Source organism: Crassostrea angulata, chromosome 9, assembly GCF_025612915.1.
Source record: "Crassostrea angulata isolate pt1a10 chromosome 9, ASM2561291v2, whole genome shotgun sequence".
Classification (NCBI taxonomy): domain Eukaryota; kingdom Metazoa; phylum Mollusca; class Bivalvia; order Ostreida; family Ostreidae; genus Magallana; species Magallana angulata.
In genome coordinates, this window is record NC_069119.1 from 37,968,937 (window position 1) to 37,993,274 (window position 24,338).

At 34.3% G+C, this 24,338-nt stretch overlaps 1 protein-coding gene and 2 pseudogenes across 1 annotated transcript in view; 1 reads left to right on the top strand and 2 right to left on the bottom strand.

Annotated features, from left to right (window-relative positions):
* Positions 1-24,338, bottom strand: part of LOC128163007 (pyridoxal phosphate phosphatase PHOSPHO2-like) — a 178,333-nt pseudogene that overhangs the window by 86,533 nt on the left and 67,462 nt on the right.
* The window catches only part of LOC128162328 (uncharacterized), a gene marked incomplete at its 3' end in the record, with an annotated part of 151,666 nt that overhangs the window by 67,487 nt on the left and 59,841 nt on the right, over positions 1-24,338 (top strand). Inside the window, 2 exon segments of the mRNA XM_052825474.1 lie at positions 68-986; positions 2,134-2,898. Of these exon segments, the coding sequence (XP_052681434.1) occupies positions 68-986; positions 2,134-2,898 (1,684 nt within the window).
* Positions 10,579-11,485, bottom strand: LOC128163009 (pyridoxal phosphate phosphatase PHOSPHO2-like; annotated as a pseudogene).

Below are 24,338 nucleotides of genomic sequence, written 5' to 3' on the forward strand. Positions count from 1 at the left end.
CCTCCCCCAGATACATCCTACACTTCACACCAGCCAGCTCTCCATGACTGAGTCACTCAACAAGGAGGATGTGATGGAGTCACTGAGTGCAATCCAAATCACAGAGAGAGGAAACCGACGCATAGGAAACCAGTGTCTGCTGAAACTGACATCTGGTGCTGAGCTCCATCAATCTCTCACAGTGACAGGTGTTGATCGTTGTTATCACATTTCCTGTGTGACATCAGACCGGGTCTGGGTCGGTGATAGAGAAAGCAATCTCATCTTGATAGACACAACAGGTGTCCCTCTACATCGTGTGCAGGATTCATGTAGTGGTTTATATAGAGGATTACACACAGTGAACAGTGAGAGTGAACTGATTTATATAGATATGAATGATAACATCAACAAACTGTCAAAGGATATGAAAACAACCACCACATTGATAGAGAGAACAGCGTCTACATGGAGACCACGGTGTTTGTTCTGGTCCCCGTCCACTGGGGATCTACTGGTCGGGATGTATAACAATGATACAGACACAGGCAAGGTAACCCGGTACAACCAGAGCGGACAACTCACACAACCTATACAACATGACAACACAGGACGGCGACTGTGTAGAAAACCTCGCTATATAACAGAGAACAACAATGGGGATGTCGTGGTGTCTGACTATGAGTCTAGTGCTGTAGAGGTGACAGAGCGTGGAGGAAAACATCGTTTCTCCTACAGAGGACATCCATCAGGATCAGGACTAGAGCCATGTGGAATCTGTACTGACGCGCTGTCACACATCCTGGTGTGCGATGATAAAACCAAAACAGTACAGATGTTGGACAAGGACGGTCAGTTCCTGTCACATCTACTGACAAAATCACAAGAGATGGATGAACCATGGGGCCTGAGCTATGATGTCAACACTCACCGTCTCTGGGTCGGATCATGGGACAACAACAAGGTGTGTGTCTACAGGTATATCACCAGACAGGACGCTCTGACAGGTAAGTCTGAGTCATTATCATTGATGCAGTATATATGTGTTAGGTATCATACAGGTTTCAATGAGATCTAAGGATACCTTAGTTATTTCGTTAAATCACACAATTGATATTTATTTAATTGTTAATTCAGTTTAATATATATATATTTCATTGTGATTGTAATTCATATATTAGTTAACATATATTAATGTAATTGTTATTCATTTTTACATGTATGTACATGTTACCAAATGTAGTTTATTCCTCAACCTTATTAGAATGAGAAGATGCAAACATTATCATGGTTATGAAATTAAGATATACTAGAGAAATTCTTTTAAAGTATTTAAATGAGTTTGAGAATTACTTTAATAATAATAATAATAATAATAATAATAATAATAATAATAATAATAATTTCTATAGCGCCCTATATAATAAAATTATCACTCTAAGGCGCTTTACATAAAATGGACATTACAAAACATAAAATGCATAGCTATAAAACAAAAGGAGAAGTAAATAATATAGGTCGACAGATTACAATCATCTATGGTAAAAATTTGGATATAGTAAAAAGTTTGCGCACACATAAAAATATACCTTAAAAATTAATCAAAAGCCAGTTTATAAAAATAAGTTTTCAATTGTTTTTTAAAACATTGAACGGATTTGGCTTGGCGGATACGCACTGGAAGGCTGTTCCATAAATAGGGAGCAGAAAAGCTAAATTGTCTTTCACCATATGTTCCAGTGCGCACCCTAGGTAAAATCAGTGACAAGCTCCCGTCGGATCGTAGAGTCCGGTTTATTTTACGGATTGTAACTAATTCCTGTAAGTATTCTGGAGCGAATCCATGAATTGTCAAATAGGTAAAAACAAGAATTTTATATTTCGGACGGAATTCAACAGGAAGCCAATGTAAGTCAGCAAGAATAGGGGTGATATGGTCTCGTTTTCTTGTTTGGTCACAAATCGAGCTGCGGTATTTTGGATTTTTTGTAATTTATCCATGGAACCTTTGTTTACGTTAAAAAGTAAACTATTTCCATAGTCGAGTCTCGAAGTTACTAAGGAATTTACCAATGTCTTAATCAGAGTATTTAATTAACTTAATCTACTTCTCGTTACAAAACAGGATTAGAATTCTATGTTTGATGTTTGTAGATCAAAGTCGTGTGATGGAGTCACTGATTGGAATCCCAACCCCAGGGACAGAAAAACCACAGCAAGGAAACCAGTGTCTGCTGAAACTGATGTCTCCCCCCGAGTTACTTCACTCTCTCACAGTGACAGATGTCCGTCGTTGTTATCACATTTCCTGTGTGACATCAGACCGGGTCTGGGTCAGTGAAAGAAAGAGTATCATCTTGACAGACACAACAGGTGTCCCTCTACATCGTGTGGAGGATTCATGTATTTATTTTAATGGAGGATTACACACAGTGGACAGTGAGAGTGAACTGATTTATATAGATATGAATTCTAACATCAACAAACTGTCAAAGGACATGAAAACTACCACCACACTTATAGAGAAAACAGACTCTATATGGTGGCCACAGTGTGTGTACTGGTCCCCGTCCACTGGGGATCTACTGGTCGGGATGTGGTATATACATACAAACACAGGCAAGGTAACCCGGTACAACCAGAGTGGACAACTGACACAAACCATAAAACATGACAACACAGGACGGGGACTGTATAGTAGACCTATCTATATAACAGAGAACAACAATGGGGATGTCGTGGTGTCTGACTATTGGACTGCTGTAGTGGTGACAGAACGTGGAGGAAAACATCGTTTCTCCTACACAGGACCTCCATCAGGATCAGGACTACAGCCACATGGAATCTGTACTGACGCGCTGTCACACATCCTGGTGTGTGATGATATAACCAAAACAGTACAGATGTTGGACATGGACGGTCAGTTCTTGTCACATCTACTGACAAAATCACAAGAGATGGGTGTACCACGGAGCCTGAGTTATGATGTCAGCACTCACCGTCTCTGGGTCGGATCATGGGACAACAACAAGGTGTGTGTCTACAGGTATATCACCAGACAGGACGCTCTAACAGGTAAGTCTGAGTCATTATCATTCACATTAATTAGATATAGATAACTAAGACACACAGTCCATGTTAATTATCAATCAATAAGATACATGTAAGACATGTTTATCTGTGTGATTGTTTGTCAATATAAACAGCTCATTACAAGGTTAGCTGTGTCTACCAGTCATTGGGATTCATTGTTTGTTTGCTTAAAATAAATAGAAATTAAAAATATTTCATTAAAAGATGTACAGTCACATGTCTTTCTAATTAGTTAATTAATATAACAGGTCAGTGTAATTAATAAACCAGATGTTAATATAGTGACACATGTATTTCTAATTTGTTTTGTTGCGAGTACAAGTTGATTGAAATTATTTAATTAATTACATAACTTTTAAAGCATGTGTCAATGTAATAAGGTTAAACTTATTTGTAGATGTTGCTCTGTCTTATATATATACTGTATGATGTTGATTCATCAATAAACAGCTAAGTAATGTCTTGTTGTAGGTGAACACACAGCCCGTCCTTATGGGGAGGTCATGTTTAGCTCAACATCAGCCATAGAATGGAGATAGCTTGGAAATTGACAGGTTGTAAATGTTTCTGTACAAATCTAGTCTGCTCTCAAAACCACACATGTTGTTTTCACTTTGTTCAACATCTGCAGCTGGAACTGACCTGTGTATAATTCACATGGACTGTAATGCTGACTCCTGTTTATTTCACACTGACTGACCTGTTAATTTCTCACTTTGTGATTATCCAAACATGGCTGTCTTTTGCTTTATATAAGGAATAAGGAATCATTTTTTTAGTTGATTCATCAATAAACAGCTAAGTAATGTCTTGTTGTAGGTGAACACACAGCCCGTCCTTATGGGGAGGTCATGTTTAGCTCAACATCAGCCATAGAATGGAGATAGCTTGGATATTGACAGGTTGTAAATGTTTCTGTACAAATCTAGTCTGCTCTCAAAACCACTCATGTTGTTTTCACTTTGTTCAACATCTGCAGCTGGAACTGACCTGTGTATAATTCACATGGACTGTAATGCTGACTCCTGTTTATTTCACACTGACTGACCTGTTAATTTCTCACTTTGTGATTATCCAAACATGGCTGTCTTTTGCTTTATATAAGGAATAAGGAATCATTTTTTTAGTGTTATAAGGTGATAATTTTGGTCGGGGCGTGATCAAATCCAATAAAGCCCGAAGGGCTTTATGAGAGATTTGATCACGACCCGACCGAAATTATCACCTCATAATATTCAAAAGAATGATTCTTCATTACTTATATTTATATAATTCTAGGCCATCGTACGATTAATTATTTAAATATAAATAAACAAACCCCGCTGGCGCCTTAATTTGGCGTCATTTGTATTATGAGTTATATAGTTCAAAATCGATACGGAGTGTTATCACAGGCAAATACACTAGATAATGTAAATATATACAATTGAATGTAATGAAATTGGATTGCAGAGATAAATTAATTGATATTATTTAGTCTTTAGGTTATATTGTTGTTTCTTTTTTTTTCACCATTAGATATGAAGAATGCTAATGAATATAATAATTTTGGATTCCTGACCATGGTTTTCTATTTAAAGTATCCAACACAGTTTATGGTGGAATCAGACAATATATTTCCTAAAAAGATGGATACCAGCATCTTATTCAGTGATGTAACGGACCGTGTGTTTATAGCTCCACGCAAACTTATTCAGGGATGTAACGGACCGTGTGTTTATAGCTCTACACAAACGTATTCAGGGATGTAACGGACCGTATGTTTATAGCTCCACACAAACTTATTCAGTGATGTAACGGACCGTGTGTTTATAGCTCTACGCAAACTTAGTCAGTGATGTAACGGTTCCCAGACAGGACCAGTGATAGTGATAGTGTTATACTGCTGGACTGGACTGATGAGAAGGACTGGATTGTAAATATTATATTATTTATGAAACTGTTATTATGTTTAGTTGTTTAGTCTTTACTGTTGTAGTTGTTTAGTGCTTGTTGTAGTTGTTTAGTGCTTGTTGTAGTTGTTTAGTGCTTGTTGTAGTTGTTTAGTGCTTGTTTAGTGCTCATTACTTCGCTAATGACATGTATTTTAATAAACAGTTTTTGATTGACTTAATTCTCATTTGATTATTTACCTGGGTTTAGAGAGTGGTCTACATCATAATTATTTAACCTACTAAAAATTTTTATTTATAAAAGTTCCGAAAATAGGCTAAGAATGTCTAAGAATAATAAATAAATATTTAAACACTAACTAGAGTTCCAAAAATTGGCTAAGAATGACTAAGAGTAATTCAGACACTTATTAATACACTCTAAATACAAATAAGAATGTCTAAGAGTAACAAGTATTCAAACACTTATTAATACAAAAATAATTAAACTCAGGCCGAAACGACTAAGGATCAAACTACTCTGGGCCGAACCTACTAGGGTCCGAACGAGGGACAGGTCGAAACGACTAGAAATCTTTTCGAGGGGTGTCAGTTTCAACAGTTACCCTCCCAAACAGGCACTATCTATTTCATTATACTGGATGTCTTATTTTAACCAAAAAGAAATCATTAATATAGAAATGAAGTGAATTCTACGGCGAACCGTACGCGCATGTAACAATTCGTTGTGTTACCCGTTGCCAAGTGTTTTGCTAACGCTGAGGGCAATATATAGAACGGATTATCAACTGCTTCTAAACCAATCAGATTTCAGTATTTAACATGAAAGTATAATAATTCATGTTATTCGACATTTTCTTGGTAATACATTCATACGGACTTTGTTTTTTTTAAAAATTCTGTGAGACTTTTACTAGAGATGTTGATATTACTGTCATATTCTTTAAGCTTTTAATTTATGGAAGCACCTGTCATGTTGTAAATTTTGAATTTACCGGGTGGCAGTAAATACAAAATTTACAACATCACAATCATGTGGTGTTCCGATGGGGCTACTTTGACCTTTGCACTTTCGCCTTTAGGTTAAAGATGCGAGAGTGCGAAGTTGCGAAGGCGAAAGCGCAAGAGTGTGACGGCGAAGGAGCGAGAGTGCGAAGATGCGATAGTGAAAATGCGAATGTGCGAAGGAGCGATACTACTATCGCTCCTTCGCCTTCGCAACTTCGCACTCTCGCCTTCGCACTCGCCTTTTTTGATAGCATTCAGTAAGTCTCGGTCGATTACGTAGAAGTTGATGCAAGCACCGTATTCGCCACAGGGACCAAGCCCGTTTTAACATTTAATTTCAATGTAACCATGGTTATAGTCTGTCCCAAGATATTTATGCAGCACATTTGGGCGATTTTTATTAAAAATACACATACCTGTGAAAGAAGTGCAATTTAAATATTTGAAAGGGATATTTTCCAAGATAAATTCAATGATACATTATCATCTTTCACTCGGAAAAATTCACAGGAACGAAAACAGATTCCGAACGGAGATTTATATTGGGGAATGTTTACATCTTTTCTCTATTCGGAATACACTCGGAATACATCGCGCAATTTTTCAACGTTATCACCCGGGCTTGCTGCAATACAAAATCTCCGTAGACATCACATTTTTTAGCATTTATTGAAACCTGATAAGCTAACAGGGGCGTTTCGACTGAGAAATCTTGGAAAATTTTCATACTTTTGAATGAACATCGTTTGAATCCTGAGGTATTTATAAATATCAAGCAATTAAGCCAAATGTGAATCCAGGATATCTTGGGACAGAGTATATATTGAAATTAATGTTAAAACGGGCAATGCAACCTTGATTCCTTCTGATCTCATTAAGATATAGAGAGAAGTCCAGACAGCGCTTCTCAAAATGACAGTTTCCATAATTATGTCTGTTATTACCTTCAGACGGATAAAAATATTATACATTGTCCATGTTGTCAGGTTAGAGTGTTTTAATTAAGGATCACAGTTAGTTGAGCATTTTAATTTCCAGATTTGGTTTCGATTTTTTTCTCATCTGCCTCCTCATTGGTAGACAAGATGATGGAACACCACAGGAACACCATACTAAATGAATAAGTGTGTCATGTTGTAAATTTTGAATTTACCGGGTGGCAGTAAATTATGGTGTTCCGATGGGGCCACTACGACCTTCGCACTTTTGCCTTTAAGTCCAGGTGCAAGAGTGCGAAGTTGCGAATTAAGGCGCGACGGCGAAGGAGCGAAAATGCGAAGATGCGACCGCGAAGCGCGAAGATGCGAAGGCGAAAGTGAGAAGTTGCGAAGGCAAAGAAGCAATACTATTATCGCCTCTTCGCCATCGCAATTTCGCACTCTCGCCTTCACATCTTCGCGCTTTCCCCTTCGCCTTTTTATAATTGTGGAGCTCTCTATCAATTTAAAGACAATTTTAGCTGTATAAAAGGACATCTGAGGCAGACGATGAACTTGTTAGAATTTATTTTCAACCGCCTGCGCAGATCTATACCTTTTTCTAGGGGGGGGGGGGGTCGATGGATAATTATATTTGTAGGGGGGGTTCCGAAGCATATTTTTGGAGATTTTATTATAGCGAGCGAAGCGAGCTCTAAGAACCAGTGTGCGCGGGAAAAAGAACGAGCTAAACCTACAGTTCATCAAACAAAATTTTTTGTCTACATCCCATAATGCTCTCAAATGTTTTCACCCGTGGTGCTATGCCAAAAATGGCCGACTTTTAAATCGTAATTTACGGTGACTTAAAGTTTGAAGACACGTTTTGAGTACCGCATATGCTTTGGCGAAACTCAAAAGATTTGTTACATGCTTCCATACCTCCGTATTGAGTCGAGAAACGTAAACAAAGACGAACAAAGTCATGGATGACGTCACAGTGCACTCGCGCTATATTTCCCGCGATAAATTTAAAGGTGGATCAAACATCTGTAATGAGTATACTGGCTATTTCAGTATAGACTGTGATACCTGCCTCATTATCATATGTTTTGTTTTTATTTTTTTTAATATAGAGATTTTATGTATATATACTAGCAAGAGCCATACTTTACTGTCATATCGATCCATTTTTAAGCTAATTGTACCACAGGGGCTTGTGTAGAAAAAAAAAAACATCGTTATAAAAGTGGGTACCTTGGAGGAAAAATAACAAGGGAGGACGCCATCTTGGATACCGCCTCACTTTATCAGCTAATTTCTCATTTAAATTGTTAAACTAGACATATGCGCCCATTCGTATTTCTTTGTAAATGATTTTTCTTTGAGTTATAACCTTCGCTTTAGATTTTTTTTACCCCAACATTGACAAACTTGTTGATTTCTCGCGTAAACATTCAAAATCGACAACTCCCTGGCTTCTGCAAAAGCGAAAGTATGGCCCGTGAGATCTCTGTCATACGATTGGTTATGGAAAAAGCCAGGGAGATATCTAAAAAGTATTATGCAGGCCAATGTGATTTAAAGATAAAAAATACTTACATTTTGTGAAAAAAATTGAACAAAGAATTCCCATTTCTTTAAAAGTAATGTTGTCTGTCGCGATACAATTTTAATCTAGAAGTGGTTGTGTTCCTTTCTATAAGGGTTAAAAGTCGGCATTTCCTGTCCTCAAAAGTAAGTTGCAATGTAAAGTGTTTTAGGAATTCCAGATCTTGTGATAAGACCCCCCCCCCCTCTCCAGGAACCTTAGAAACATTAATTTCTCAATATAGTTTTTTATGAGAATTCCGTTGTTCTAAAGGTAATTTATATATTTCAGAGAAGACAGTTAAGGAGTTGCAAATGTATAAAACAAACGTAATCGAAAGTATATACATGTACAACAGTACGACCGATACAATAACAGTACGATCGATTCAACCCCCCTTCTCCCCCCCCCCCCCCCCATTCAGCCAAATGACTGTTAACTAATTTGTTTCTGTTGTAGTGGAAGCAGTGGTGATGCACAATTGCTTAAAATGGCAATTGATTAATACAACATCATTTGACATAATACAAAGTAGGGGGGGGGGGGGGAGATTGTCCAAACCCCTAGAATATAGAATGACACGGTAAATTTCACATTGCAAAGTTACTAAAATTAAGCATTGGTACCCCCCTTCCCCATCCCCCGGCAAACAAAATTATCAATAAAACCCACAGGCACCTACCATTAAAAATATTTTATATCAAGGTGGCGCACTAAAAAAAGGTAGAAAAATAAATTAATTTGATACCATATACCATGTCATCTTTAGATACAGTGTTATATTAAGGTGGCTAAATACACCTTGAAATATTTTCTCAAATCAGCAGAAAATTACATGATTATGATAGATATCATAATGTATAAGAAGTATTTATATAAAGTCAAATAGGCAAAAATTGTGCAATTACATTTTCGAAAATTTTATTCAAAAATGAATAAAAGCTCCAGGCGGATTCGAACTCATCTGCGGTTCAGAAGCCCAATTTAATACTTTAACCACTGACCTACGACAACATAAACCCAATCGAACGATATAAATTGTTTAACAAAACATTTAAATCTCCATCTTGTGATGTACTGTCTTAAAAAGTAAAAGTCTAGGTGTAGTGAGGTACCTTCAGAATATTTTCTATTCTCTAGGTTTCATCACAGCACAAGAAATTATAATACTTCATTTATAAAAAAAGAAATAAGCCTGTGCTCATAACACTTGGAAAAAGTTTTTTGGATTTGGTGCTTCAACACAAAAATTGTATGCAAATAAAGGGCCCCTTGCCTTTCAAAAACTGTGTCTGAAGTTGAAGTTTATTGAGACCAACTAAATTCAGTGATCAAGTCATTCCAAGAATTATTCCATAGAACTTTATATGGCTGATGTGGATGAATTCATTGATATTAAAGGTGGCTCAATTTCTCTGAATGATCAGGGTTATCGTAAGTGCCAGCACAAAAATGTCAATCCACATCAAATTATGAAACTTGATCTTTGATCCTTAATGTGAATCTATAATATAATATACCAATAAATCCTTAAAAACTGTCAACCAACAGGAAATTGTCACCATCCCAATGTATTAGCATGTGAGGACCTCGGCAGCGTCAGAACCCCCCCCCCCCCTACACCAGAAAAAAAATATTATCAAATTCACATGCATGTAATAATGTTAATGAGAGCAGATCTTGGACCCCTCTCCATGGCAAAGAAACTTATCCCCACCTGAACCCCCACCCACCCCTTACAAAGTATATTTTGGAATATGCACTTTGTTGTCACTACTATGCACCTTTGTGTAATTCTCTGGACAAATAGAATTGTATGTCAAATTGTACTTTCAAGTTTAGGACATAGTGACCGACATGATAAAACACAAAGCGAGAGAGAGAGAGAGAGAGAGAGAGAGAGAGAGAGAGAGAGAGAGAGAGAGAGAGAGAGAGAGAGAGAGAGAGAGAGAGAGAGTTATAACCAATATACATTCTTTGATAGAGATGAAAAGGCCCTATAGAAGCTGGAATAAAATAATACAGGTTCTGCCAGGACATGTATGTACTATTAATTATACTTTGTAAATGATTTCCATGGACAGACAAATGAATACTGTTGCAGAGAACTTTTTATTTCAATTTTTACTTTTGAGATTTAGGTTAATAACAATAATTATACATATCCTTTTTAATTTGTTGAAATAACTTTGTATCTACAATGTAAGTATAACATTGAATCACATAAGATAACTTGCACCATAACCACCAAAACCATCAATCATTAGTTGCTATCAATTCAATGTTTTCAAAAATTCTAGAATTTCTAATCCCGAAGTCCAGTTTACAACCTGAGCTTGTATTTTCAGTCCATCCTTTCCTTCCTCTGATTCAGACTTCAACTTTTGGATCTTCTTCCAGAGCCTGTAGTTAATTCTCGGACAGACCACATCTTTTTCCGACAGTCGGAGTGCGGGACAAAAGTCGTTATTTCCGTCCCCAACCAGTACGACACACTTATATTGTGTTCCTTCCCGCTCCCGTGTTTCTTTATGATCCACCACCATTTGACCCTTACACAGGTTGACAGTACTTAGATCACACCAGTCCTGGGTGTGGTAAAACTCTATAGTCAATCTTCCCTCTGCGTCATATTTGGTAGGATTTGTATACACTCGGTAAAAAGCATTTTTAAGACCGGTTTCAGTTAAAATATAATCAATAAACTCCGAATTCGCATCGGTAACAATGATACATTCATGGCCTTTTTTGGCTACGTGTTCGATGAGTTCTCGCATGCCATCTGTCAGCGGAATTTCATTCATGCATTCTCGGTACTGTTTTTCTGTAACACCATGTTTGTGGAGGTAATCAAATATAAGTCCCATGTAATGGGTCCAGCCCAGGTCACCATAGGTTTCCTCAATCTCCTGGGGAATCTTCCCGGGGCCAGTCGTTTACAATACAAGTCACTATTATCATCAATCACTGTGTGATCAAAGTCAAAGGATTTTTTCTGAAGTCATCTGAGAATGAAAAGAAAATGAAGAGTAGTTTCAACCACTATAAATAACTGGTATTCATAAAAATATTAAATTTCTGTATACACTCTGTAACACTTATTTTGATTGCCATGACACTTTTAAAACAGTTTCAAACACCTAGTAAATAATTAGTCTTTAACATTTTGAATATAAATAATTTGAAAATATTTCAATTAATACATGTACTAGCTACTGCATAATATGTCAAACTTTCAACATTTTTTTTACAGTATTGAAGGAAAAAATCACTTCTTATAAGTGTATGTTTGTATTTTTGGAGTACAGGCGGACAAGAAAAATGGGAAGCCTGTGGTTTATTCTGTATACATGTAGGCGTCGGAATCGGAGGGGGATGCTAGCGGAGGCTTAGTCCCCCCTACTTTTTTTGCAAAGTTAAACATAACCATAACCAAGTTTTTTTTTTTATTTTGGTTGTTAAGATTGCTCCTGACGCCACTGAAAAGAATGCAATAAAATGTAATATTGAAACATTATAATTTTTTTCAGGTCAGGAATCCCTTTTTAAACAATTTAGATTAGATTACATTATGAAACTTTAAGATGCTGATATATAATACTGTTGTTTCATCAATATTCATTGAATACCAATTTTTGTTGATTTTGTTGTTGAGTTTATCCTTGAAATTAAATATTCATTGAACTGCAATTCTTAGTAGTATTTTGTATTGATAAGGTCATTGGCCACGAATTTACGTATCCTTGAAACTGTGATTTTCATTTTATCCACGAAAATTGGTACCCTTGAATACTAGTGAAACAACAGTATTAAATGAAGTTGAATCTAGACACAGGCAATTATCCAGAGTCTTAACACAGCTGATGAAATAGATGTTAATGATCAACATGATCATACAGATTGATCATTTTAAAATTAGCTCTGCAGTTAACATTATCCACTCCCAATTAAGTGAAGGACCTTTATGAATATAATATAAAAACCAAACAGACACCTAATGGATGTTCCAAAGACACACTATGAAAATGAAACCAGCAGTCTTTATATTAGTTGTTCCTTATAAATTTTGAACCTCATGATTGTTTTCATGCAGTTCTAGTTTTACTTTCATAACATGAAGACAAGTGTCACATAAATGAGAGTCACTAAGATTGTTAAAACTTTGATTTGCCTCAGACTAAAATTATGCAACGTACATCATTGGATAAAATGCCTCGCCTTTCCTAACTTTACAAACCCAACTGATTTCTGATATGTAATTGTGTATGTATACATGTATGTATACTGCATTTCCATGGTGGTCAATTCTCATGTCTTGTCTAAGACTTTTCATTAAACTATTTACACCCTGATGGCAGATAATGGTATACTGGATTCTGCTGAACTAAATGAATCACAGCTTTTCCTTATTAGACACTGAGATCCCAATTTAATATTTGTGTTAAAACAAACTTTTTTAATTTGAACAGTTTAAACAAGTTAAACAATTATTAAAAATGCCAAAATATTTATACCTTGGCACATCTGTTTTCTTACAATGAGCTTCTTTCTTTCTTGAGATGATGAAGAGAATCAATTGTCTTTGAAAACCGTTAGATATTTCGTGTGTAGGAATGAAACACTACTTGAAATATACGTGCATCTGTTGTGTATAGATAAACAGCAAACTACATTGAAGCGTTTTATAGGCACTTACTCCAGAAAAGTTTATACCTAATGTTTTGACTGACCTTTGTCCAATCAGATCGTAAAAGACGGAGTTATAACTGGTGAATGGAGTAAATTATAGTTGACGCAGATGAGCGAACTATCTGTGAACAGTAGTTATCCTTAAAGGTACAAATCACGGTTTAGTATATCTTTGTATAAAAACTTTCTTCATGGTCACTCAGTGTGAAACATTCATTCCCTTAGTACAAATTTGTCCGCCATTGTTTTACTTTTCCAATAAGCATCCGCCTGCGTTGCCTTTCCTTTACACTACATCTAAATTCATCATGTTCATAAGTGATCATTCGTTCGCATTTCACAATATTTAATGTCCGTATTCTCGGACTCCATGCTAAGAAATTTAGTTGGTTAGCTACGTCTTTCTTATGATATCCATGTACATCATAAAGCATTTATCTAAAAATATTGTAGCATGCAAATACTGGCTCCTGTTATTCACCTCTGAACATTTAAAAAAAAAAATGTATTGATTACAAATGAATTAGAAAAGATTGCTAGTGATAAACTAAAATTTGAGTGTCAGGCGTACAGTTATAAGCAAATTACAGAGCTCACAATTCTTTTTTTACTTGTAAACAAGGCGCATGCCATGTTTTAGTTTACATTGGTACAATATATCGGTTTTTCAAGCTGCTCTCTCTCTCTCGCTCTCTCTCTATAGCGAATAAGATTTGTCATTTGATAAAAATGAGCACACTCTACATGAAGAAAAGTGACCCCTGTTCTATAATGACCCATTTATAGATTAAAGTCTTCAGTATAGTTTTTTATTATTTGTTAAATAGTCTTTACAATATTGTAATCTTTATTGCAGTTTACAGAAAGGACCGGAAAGAAGGGGGTATATCTTAAGTGGAAAATCCTTCCTTGTAACAAGACACTGTCGTATTGTGTCGGGGTACCGGTGTGGTTGGCATCTTAAGGTGGAATAACACACCAGGAAACAGTCACTCAAATTAACAGGAAATTTTTTGATAATGAAAGATATAATGATAAATAAACTGTATAAATGTCAAATAAGCGAAAAATCTGCAGTTAGGGGATAAAAAATGAATATCTAAAATTATTACTACAGAAAGACACAACAAAAGTCCCTGTTGTATTCGAATTCGGGATGGACGGATCACAAGTCCGACACTTTATCCAGCTATAGAGTAAGTACATGTAACATGTTACAATCCATAAAATCTTTTTAATAAAACGAAATGTCGTTTCGATCAGCGGTCAGGCATTTTGTGATGATGTGTTATTCCACCTTAATGAGTTACCTTTCCATTAATCTGTTTGTCGGCGATGAAAAAGTATACTCGATATCGTTCATGAATTATACTTGCATTAACGATTTTCCCCTACTACAAACTATTTGATATGAAATTACATCCCCCAGAATGATGAAACCAAAATTTTGAAAAGTTTACTCCATTGTTAGGCATTATAACCATTGTCAAGTTAGCACCCGCTAACAGCAGCCATTACGCCAGTAAAAGCTAACGGCCAATAAGGAAAATCATCAAAGTACTGAGAGAACTCGATCAGAAAATATATTATACTTTATCATCGGCATACTTTTATTGAAATCAAGATGATTGATGCCTTAATAATTTGTAAATGCATCGAAAACTTCGGAGGAAGTAAAGATCGCCTGGATAAGAAATATAAATGCGTCTTGTGATCAAAAGCAAGGGAGATATAAACCCCTCGAAACCACCTGGTGGTAACCATACAGCTCAAATTTGAAACCTGAAAATAATAGCCCTATACATATCCTGCACTGCCCTGTAATTCGATTGATGTACACTTTAAAAAATGGGAGATAACGGCCCATTATTCACCACAATACCGTTGTGAAAAGTTGAAAAAAGGACAAAGTTCAAATGACCTAAATAGACACATTTAGATTGGCAAATTTGCCGATGCAATTGTTAAATCGTGATAAAATAATTTAAAAAAGTTTCGCAAGCTTTGCATAAATTTTGTTGACCAAAAATCGTGTTTAAATAATAGAGGTATAAAAAAATTTGTTTAGAATTATTCATGTTAAATGTCAAGTACAGTTCAGCCGATTTATACACAATTGCAGCGTCATTACCCGCCACATATAACATTTGTCTTCTTTTTGTCGTCGTCAACGTCGTTGTAAACTGTTCAAATTTACCTCTTCTCCTACAGAATCACTAGGTTAATTTCAATCAACTTGGCACAGATCACCTTTGGGCCAAGGAAATTTAAGTGTGTGCAAATGAAGGAATACACCGTATTTTAAGGGAGAAAAAAGGAAATAATATAATGAAACTTTAGATGCATTTTTGTATTAACATTAGGTCATATTATGACCTTGGAGTAGGTTGGAGCCACAGATTTGGGGGATGTGGTCAAACTGTTACATTGTAGTATATACCATTTTTGAATAAGTTTTTTCGTTATGTCACAAATGAAATAATTTTATTACAGACCCTGAAACGTACTACTATACCACACGCTCGCTGCACGCTCGCTACACGCTCGCTAAACGGTTCAGACGAAACGCTGAACGGTTTACACGAAACGCTGCACGCTTTGCCCGAAACGCTAAACGATTTACACGAAACGCTGAACGGTTTACACGAAACGATTCTCGCACGAAACGATTTGCTCGCTTTTCTCACGCTTTAGATACGCTTTCATCCTGATCGATTCGGTTCCTCTCGGATTTTACCCTGACTCTGTTAGTAAGAAATAATTTTAAGAAAACACGAAATAATAGAAATACCGATATTAGAAACATATATGTACAAAAGTGCTGAATTTATTAATTAAATTAATTTGGTACTTATATTTAAAGCAAAAAACTATTTATTCACAGAATTAGCCAAAAATATTACTTCTATAAATATATTTATTGCTTAAAAGAAATATCCGTGATTCTTATCAGTGCCGTAAATAATAAAAATTCCAGAAAAAAAAGTTACTGTAACATAATATTTAATACCAAAAATAAAATCCGTATGATTACAAACTGAAATCGGTTTTTCAGTATTCGACGGGATTTTTTTGTTCTTCTCACAGTAATATTTTTATTAGTTTCAGAGAATACGATGTAAACATACTACATGTAATAGTAAATAAACCTGTTATTATTTACATTGATAATTTTGAAAGTTATGTAAAATAAAATTAGTCACATAAGTTAGAAAAATGCTATAAAACAACCGAATAATTTTTTTTATGCCGAATCATTCGCGTAAATAAATGTTCCGTACATAATATCACAGAAAAAAAATCAGTCGATTAAACAAGAAAGTTGTCATTATTATTTCGGATAGAACAAAAAATAAAAATTGATTTAAATTTTTGTCTCAATATTCGTATACATAACCGGCGCCCCGCATAACGGCGTACAATATATCTATCATAATCTATTTGAATTTAGTACAGTGCATATAGATTGCCATAATAATTGATTGCATGTGTACATTTTAGGAAAATTTCAGTGTGTTAATTACTTGTTGTTTTCCGTTATCAGTGTTTATATGATTAAAATAATAACTTGTAGAAATATTTTTAATCGGGATTCAGAAGAATTTACTTCCCGCATTTCATAGCAATGAACAGAATATTTCTTTTCTTTGTTTACATTTAATTGTGTACAAATTAATGTTAAATAATCTATCATTGAAATTGTGTGCATCATCAAATACTGATTCCGTCTACCTTGAAGTCATTAAATTTCTATTGGCTATTGACAAAAAAAGAGACGAGTGACCATCCAATGAAAACGAATACACAGAGTTTGATTGACAGGTTCAGCCAGGTGCAGGTCTTACCCGATGTCCGAGGTTATGTGTACTGGTTGTACACAGCCGAATAGTCTCAGTAACTAGTCTTCTTTCAATACGCGTACTTTTTTTTGTTTGTTAAAAATTGATTCAATTTTGTAAAAAGATAAGTATATCATTTCTTATAGATTTTTTCACGAGAATATCTCATAGGAGTTTTGCCAATCACAAACAGTTTAAAGTAATGTTTAACACGAGCGCTATTTTGAAACAATTAAATTGTCAGAGAGTTCCGAATGAAATCTGATGAACGTTTCACACGGTTCTCGCTCGCTTTGCCCGAAACGATTTACACGCTTTGCTCGAAACGCTGCACGCTTTGCCCGAAACGCTAAACGGTTTACACGAAACGCTTCACGATTCACCCGAAACGCTAAACGGTTTACACGAAACGCTAAACGGTTTACACGAAACGTTTCACGCACGAAAGTCGCACGCTTTTTTGGTGTAGTAGTACGTTTCAGGATCTGTACTATGCCCTGAAAATTGCTGAATCACACCGGAAACAGTTATATTGCCCTCCCGGAAACAGTTATTTTTCACAGGAAATAGTTATATTGCCCTCCCAAAACTGTAATATCACCATCGCGTGCAAGAATTCTGCATATTAATTACGTCGGGTTCGAAATTCAACGAGCCAGTTGCTAAGCAAACGTAAACAGATCCGCGAATTATAAACATGTCAGGCCAACGTCTGCGGTTTGATCATCTAAATTCAGATGAACTCGATAGTTTAATTGATGAAAAAAATTCGGCAAATACGACAAAAGTGATAAACTTAAGCGTAAGTGATATGTATAATATCATGATATTCTTTAAAAATATTTTCTACCAAGAACTGGTTGAAACTTATGTGTAGAGATCTTTATGTAGTTTTGATTCTAGTTTGTTCAACTTTTGATCACCAAGGGGTAGGAAGGGGCCACAAGGAGGAATCAATATTTTACATATTTTTAAAGCGTTGTTCAGATGAGCGATGTGACCCCTGGGCCTCTAATTTTGTGATCTTGTGGTGTTCAAAAAATAGTAAAAGCTGTTGAAAAAGGTTTGTTTTATAATATAAAATGTCTTTGAACAATCAATGTTTTGTCTAAAAAAAAATTTTTATCAGTTAGCCAAAAATATTTTTAAAAAAACACGCATAAATAAATAAACTTTTAATATTTAAATAAAGCAGACTATATCCTTATCGTGTATAGATCAATCTGAAAGTGCATCAAACCTCGTGACATTGATTAAGAAATTAAAAACAAGATACGCATGGACCACACCGCATACCTAAGTTCATAAAGCACTGGTAAAAACACGAAAAATACACGGCTAAATAAAGAATTATTTATATCATTCTATTTCAGCACAGAACATGTGTTAAACACCTACCCACGGGATTTTTTAAAAATCAATATTTGCTATATTCATTTACAAATAAGGATGTTTTAAACAAAGTTTAATTGAATTTGAATTATTGATCTCCTGTTATATAAGCAGTTATTTCGCTTTTCGAAAGACATTGTTATTAAATGTAAACAGTTTATATAATCCTATACATAATGATGATTTGTACCAAATTTAAGATATGCAGGACACTGATCACGTGAATATGATTGTTTTGCTGCTTTGATTTGCTAACTGTGTTATATATTTACTTAACTGATTTGATTTATGATGCTTTTATGTATTTTATCTATGATACAACATAATTTGTTAGATCCCCCCGTACTTTACGGCTCTTAAGTAGTCATTGTCACAGAGACTGAAGAAATCTGGATTTATTTTATTTGCTCGTAACAGAGAAACATTGTAACAATTCTAACAAGAGGAAAGGTGCACTGCTTAACACGGTATCCCCATTAAATGGTAAGACAGAGGTCCTGAAATTAATAGTGCACACTCTCGCAGTAAAAAAAATGATTTTTGTTATGTATTTTTATGAATTTAAGAGTCTAAAACGGTATTTTGAAATTTGAAGTTTGACATTTGTTGGGCTCATCATAAAGCAAAGCCAATGTTCTAACTGATTTTAAGTACATATGTATATTGCTTTTTATTGAAATTTTATCAAACATGACTTTAAAGTCAGTATATTCATTTTTTTAATCAAGAAAAAACTGATTTTGTCAAAAAATTACCAATTTTAGTAAAACAAGGTGAAAAAGTGGCAATGAAATTAATATATTTTGCGAAGGACATTCTAGTGTCTTTAACTTTGAAAAATAACATTTTTTTGATAATTTATTTTTTGACAAGAACAAACAAAGCTTACCATAACTTCAAACAAAAAAATCTAATAAGTTGTCTAAAAGTAGCACATTGTTTTACCTTAAATACTATGGTTATTTTTTTGTAATCTAATTTTATATTGCTTATAAAAAAAATACCGACGTTAAAGAGTATAAAGATTTGTATAGAGTTCACAGATAATGTTTTCGTGTAGCACACAGGTATATACAAATAGCATAGATTCATAAAGCTAGTAAAAATCAAAGTACCGAAGAACTGACGAGAGTTGATTTCATCGATGTTTATTTATTTCAAAATCAATGATATGTTATTTTGCATGACAAGTACAGGTAGTTTTGAATCTGTATTTGAATAACGCACATTTTTATAATATGAATTTTCTGACTTTTTCGACACAAGAGTGTTGATAAAACTCCATATGAATCATGTTAAGTGATATTTAAAGATAGAATAAATTCAATTAAACTATGTATCAGTGATAGAAATATTTCTGGAAAATTTATTGATCCAAGCAGTATTGAACTCTCATCTCGTTCAACCAAACGCTCGGCTATCACCGTTAATCCCCGACAAGCAAGAAGATTCTCTGCTTGTCGGAGATTTACGGAGACACCGAGCGTGGAGTTGAACGAGACTATATTGAACTCTGAAGTAAGAATACATACAACTACAAAATGTATTTTTTAATTGTTCGTACCATTTAAAATCTGACTATTTTCAACGTATTTATAAATATGTTTCCTTGGGAAAAAACGCTTTAGCATACATTATTTCGATTTAATCAATTTTTCTCATGAATTTATTATTGTTAGCGGCGATGATTTGTGCTTTGGTCAAAACACTGTTTCACTTTCGGTTTGTCAGAGTAACTGCATAGGAGAGTTGATTTAAATCCATTCCCAAACATGGTGTACAAATAAGGCTAAATTAGCAATGTATAGAGATTTAAATCAACGTACAAGTAACATATTGGCTAACTCGCTAGACAACTTTATCAATCACATAATCTCCGGGTGTAGAGAAATAAATAACACATATTTATTAAGTAATTAAGTAATAAATGAGTTCTATCATCCTGTTCCTTCTTAACTGAATTTGATATAGTGGCTTGTATCAAACTCAAATGATAAAACACCGCTTAATGATACAAATATCATTAAGCGTTGCAATTGCAACCCCTAATGCTATAAATTCATGCATTTACAGTGGACAATATTAACCACTAATGAAAAATCGCCGCCTAATGATACAATTTTATCATTAAGCGTCGCGAATGCAAAGCAGACCTAACGCTTAATGAAACAAGCAAAAAGCTACATGGTGAACCCCAAATGATACAAACATTTTTTATCATTAAGCATTGCAATTGCACTCTTAATGATATAATAATATATCGAAATGTAGAACACTGATCTGCAATGGACGTCCGAAGTGCTGTGAATGTCTTTAATGTCTATGGTGGTTCTGATAAAATATAAGTAAACGTTATAAACACCTATAAAACTCAATGAAAATCCCATTGTTTATCATTAATAGTACTACTCCCCAACTAATATTAATGCATTATGATGATACTGTACATGAATATATCCACGTTTATATGCGTCCTCTTTTGACTTAAACTAAAATCTTTAGTAAAAGATATTGAAATAACATTATTTTAAAATAATTACAATGACACATTAATGTCATTAAAAAGTGTCTGATTGAAATATTTTTATTGAAAAATATTTGCACAGTCATTGCTTAAAACAATAATTTAAATAGTAGAGCATCTTTACGTAGAGATATGTTAAGCAGGTTCTTTTTATTTAATGCACCATGGTTTTCAAAGTAACATGTTTTATGCCTAAGAGAATGATAAGAGATGTAATTATTTTATACCCGTTAAATGATAGCATTAGTGATATATTTAAACCCAATATGTGTGGTTTAAACTTCTTAATCTAAAAATGCTGGGAAAAGTTACGAAATAGCGATCTAGGCTACGGAATAACAAATTTGCTTTGATTTCCAATATAACAGTAGAAATGAGTGTCATATTCAGAATTTAAATATCGTCCACAAGCCCTTTAATTTGAAATAAATTATATCAACAGACTTACTTTGTAATAAACGGTAATATTATAATAGTCTGACAAAGTCAGTTGGCATTCAACAAAGTCAATTCATGGCTAAAATAATTTTCTAAAAATTAAATTTGTTGTCTTAGTTAGATATTCATTTGTATACATTTTTAATTATAATGCGACCTGAAAGCACTGTGGATGTTGACAGTCATCATAAAGCATTACCTAAAAAATATTGTAGCATGCAAATACTGTCTACTGTCATTCACCTTTAAACATTTTTAAAAAAAAAATTATTGATTACAAATGAATGCTTTAGAAACGATTGGTAGTGATAAACTAAAATTTGAGTGTCAGTCGTACAGTTATAAGCGAATTACAGAGCTCACAATTCTTTCTTTACTTTTAAACAATGCGCATGCCATGTTTTAGTTTCCATTGGTATAATATACCAGTTTTTCAAGCTGATTTCTCTCTCTCTCTCTCTCTCTCTCTCTCTCTCTCTCTCTCATAGCGAATACGTTTCATTTTGATAAAAATGAGCACACTCTACATGAAGGAAAGTGACCCCTGTAGAATAATGACCCACTTAGAGATTAAAGTTTTTCAGCATATTTTTTTATTTTTTGTTAAATATTCTTTACAATATTGTAATCTTTACTGCAGTTTACAGAAAGGACCAGAAAGAAAGGGTACATCTTAGGGGAAAAAATCATTCCTTGTAACAAGACACTGTCGTGTTGTATCATGGTATCGGTGTGGTTGTGATCTTAAGGCGGAATAACACATCAGGAAACAGTCACTCAATTAACCGGAATTTTTTGGAGAATGAAAGATATAATGATAAATAAACTGTACAAATGTCAAATAAGCGAACAATTTGCAGTTTAGGGATAAAAAAAATGAATCTCTAAATCTATTACTCCAGAAAGTAACAACAAAAGTCCCCGTGGCATTCGAATTCGGGATGTATGGATCACAAGTCCGACACTTTATCCACTCGGCTATAGAGTAAGTAACATGTTACAATCCATAAAATCCTTTGAATAAAACGAACTGTCGTTTCGATTAGCGGGATGACTATTTTCAACGTATTTATAAATATGTTTCCTTGGGAAAAAACGCTTTAGCATACATTATTTCGATTTAATCAATTTTTCTCAAGAATTTATTATTGTTAGCGGCGATGATTTGTGCTTTGGTCAAAACACTGTTTCACTTTCGGTTTGTCAGAGTAACTGCATAGGAGAATTGATTGAAATCCATTCCCAAACATGGTGTACAAATAAGGCTAAATTAGCATTATATAGAGATTTAAATCAATGTACAAGTAACATATTGCCTTACTCGGTAGACAAAATTATCAATCACATAGTCTCCGGGTGTAGAGAAATAAATAACACATACTTATTAAGAAATTAAGTAATAAATGAGTTCTATCATCCTGTTCCTTCTTAACTGAATTTGATCTAGTGGCTTGTATCAATTCAAATGATAAAACACCGCTTAATGATACAAATATCATTAAGCGTTGCAATTGCAACCCCTAATGCTATAAATTCTTGCATTAACAGTTGACAATATTAACCACTAATGATAAATCGCCGCCTAATGATACAATTTTATCATTAAGCGTCGCGAATGCAAAGCAGACCTAACGCTTAATAAAACAAGCAAAAAGCTACATGGTCAACCCCTAATGATACAAACATTTTTTATCATTGAGCGTTGCAATTGCACTCTTAATGATATAATAATAAATCGAAATGTAAACACTGATCTGCAATGGACGTCCACAGTGCTGTGAATGTCTTTAATGTCTATGGTGGTTCTGATAAAATATAAATAAACGTTATAAACACCTATAAAACTAAATGAAAATCCCATTGTTTATCATTAATAGTACTACTCCCCAACTAATAATAATGCAAATGATAGCATCAGTGATCTATTTAAACCCAATATGTGTGGTTTAAACTTCTTAATCTAAAAATGCTGGGAACAGTTACGAAATAGCGATCTAGGCTACGGAATAACAAATTTGCTTTGATTTCCAATATAACAGTAGAAATGAGTGTCATATTCAGAATTTAGATATCGTCCACAAGCCCTTTAATTTGAAATAAATTATATCAACAGACTAACTTTGTAATAAATGGTAAAATTATATGAGTCTGACAAAGTCAGTTGGCATTCAACAAAGTCAATTCATGGCTAAAATAACTTTCTAAAAATTAATTTTGTTGTCTTAGTTAGATATTCATTTGTATACATTTTTAATTATATTGCGACCAGAAAGCACTGTGGATCGATGTTGACAGTCATTATAAAGCATTTATCTAAAAAAATATTGTAGCATGCAAATACTGTCTACTGTCATTCACCTTTAAACATTTTAAAAAAAAAAATTATTGATTACAAATGAATGCTTTAGAAAAGATTGAAGGTGATAAACTAAAATTTGAGTGTCCGTCATACAGTTACAAGCGAATTACAGAGCTCACAATTCTTTCTTTACTTTTAAACAATGCGCATGCCGTGTTTTAGCTTACATTGGTACAATAGACCGGTTTTTCAATCTGAATTCTCTCTCTCTCTCTCTCTCTCTCTCTCTCTCTCATAGCAAATAAGTTTCATTTTGATAAAAATGAGCACACTCTACATAAAGGAAAGTGACCCCTGTAGAATAATGACCCACTTAGAGATTAAAGTTTTTCAGTATAGTTTTTTATTATTTGTTAAATATTCTTTACAATATTGTAATCTTCACTGCAGTTTACAGAAAGGACCAGAAAGAAAGGGTACATCTTAGGGGAAAAAATCATTCCTTGTAACAAGACACTGTCGTGTTGTATCATGGTATCGGTGTGGTTGTGATTTTAAGGCGGAATAACACATCAGGAAACAGTCACTCAATTTACCGGAAATTTTTGGAGAATGAAAGATATAATGATAAATAAACTGTACAAATGTCAAATAAGCGAACAATTTGCAGTTTAGGG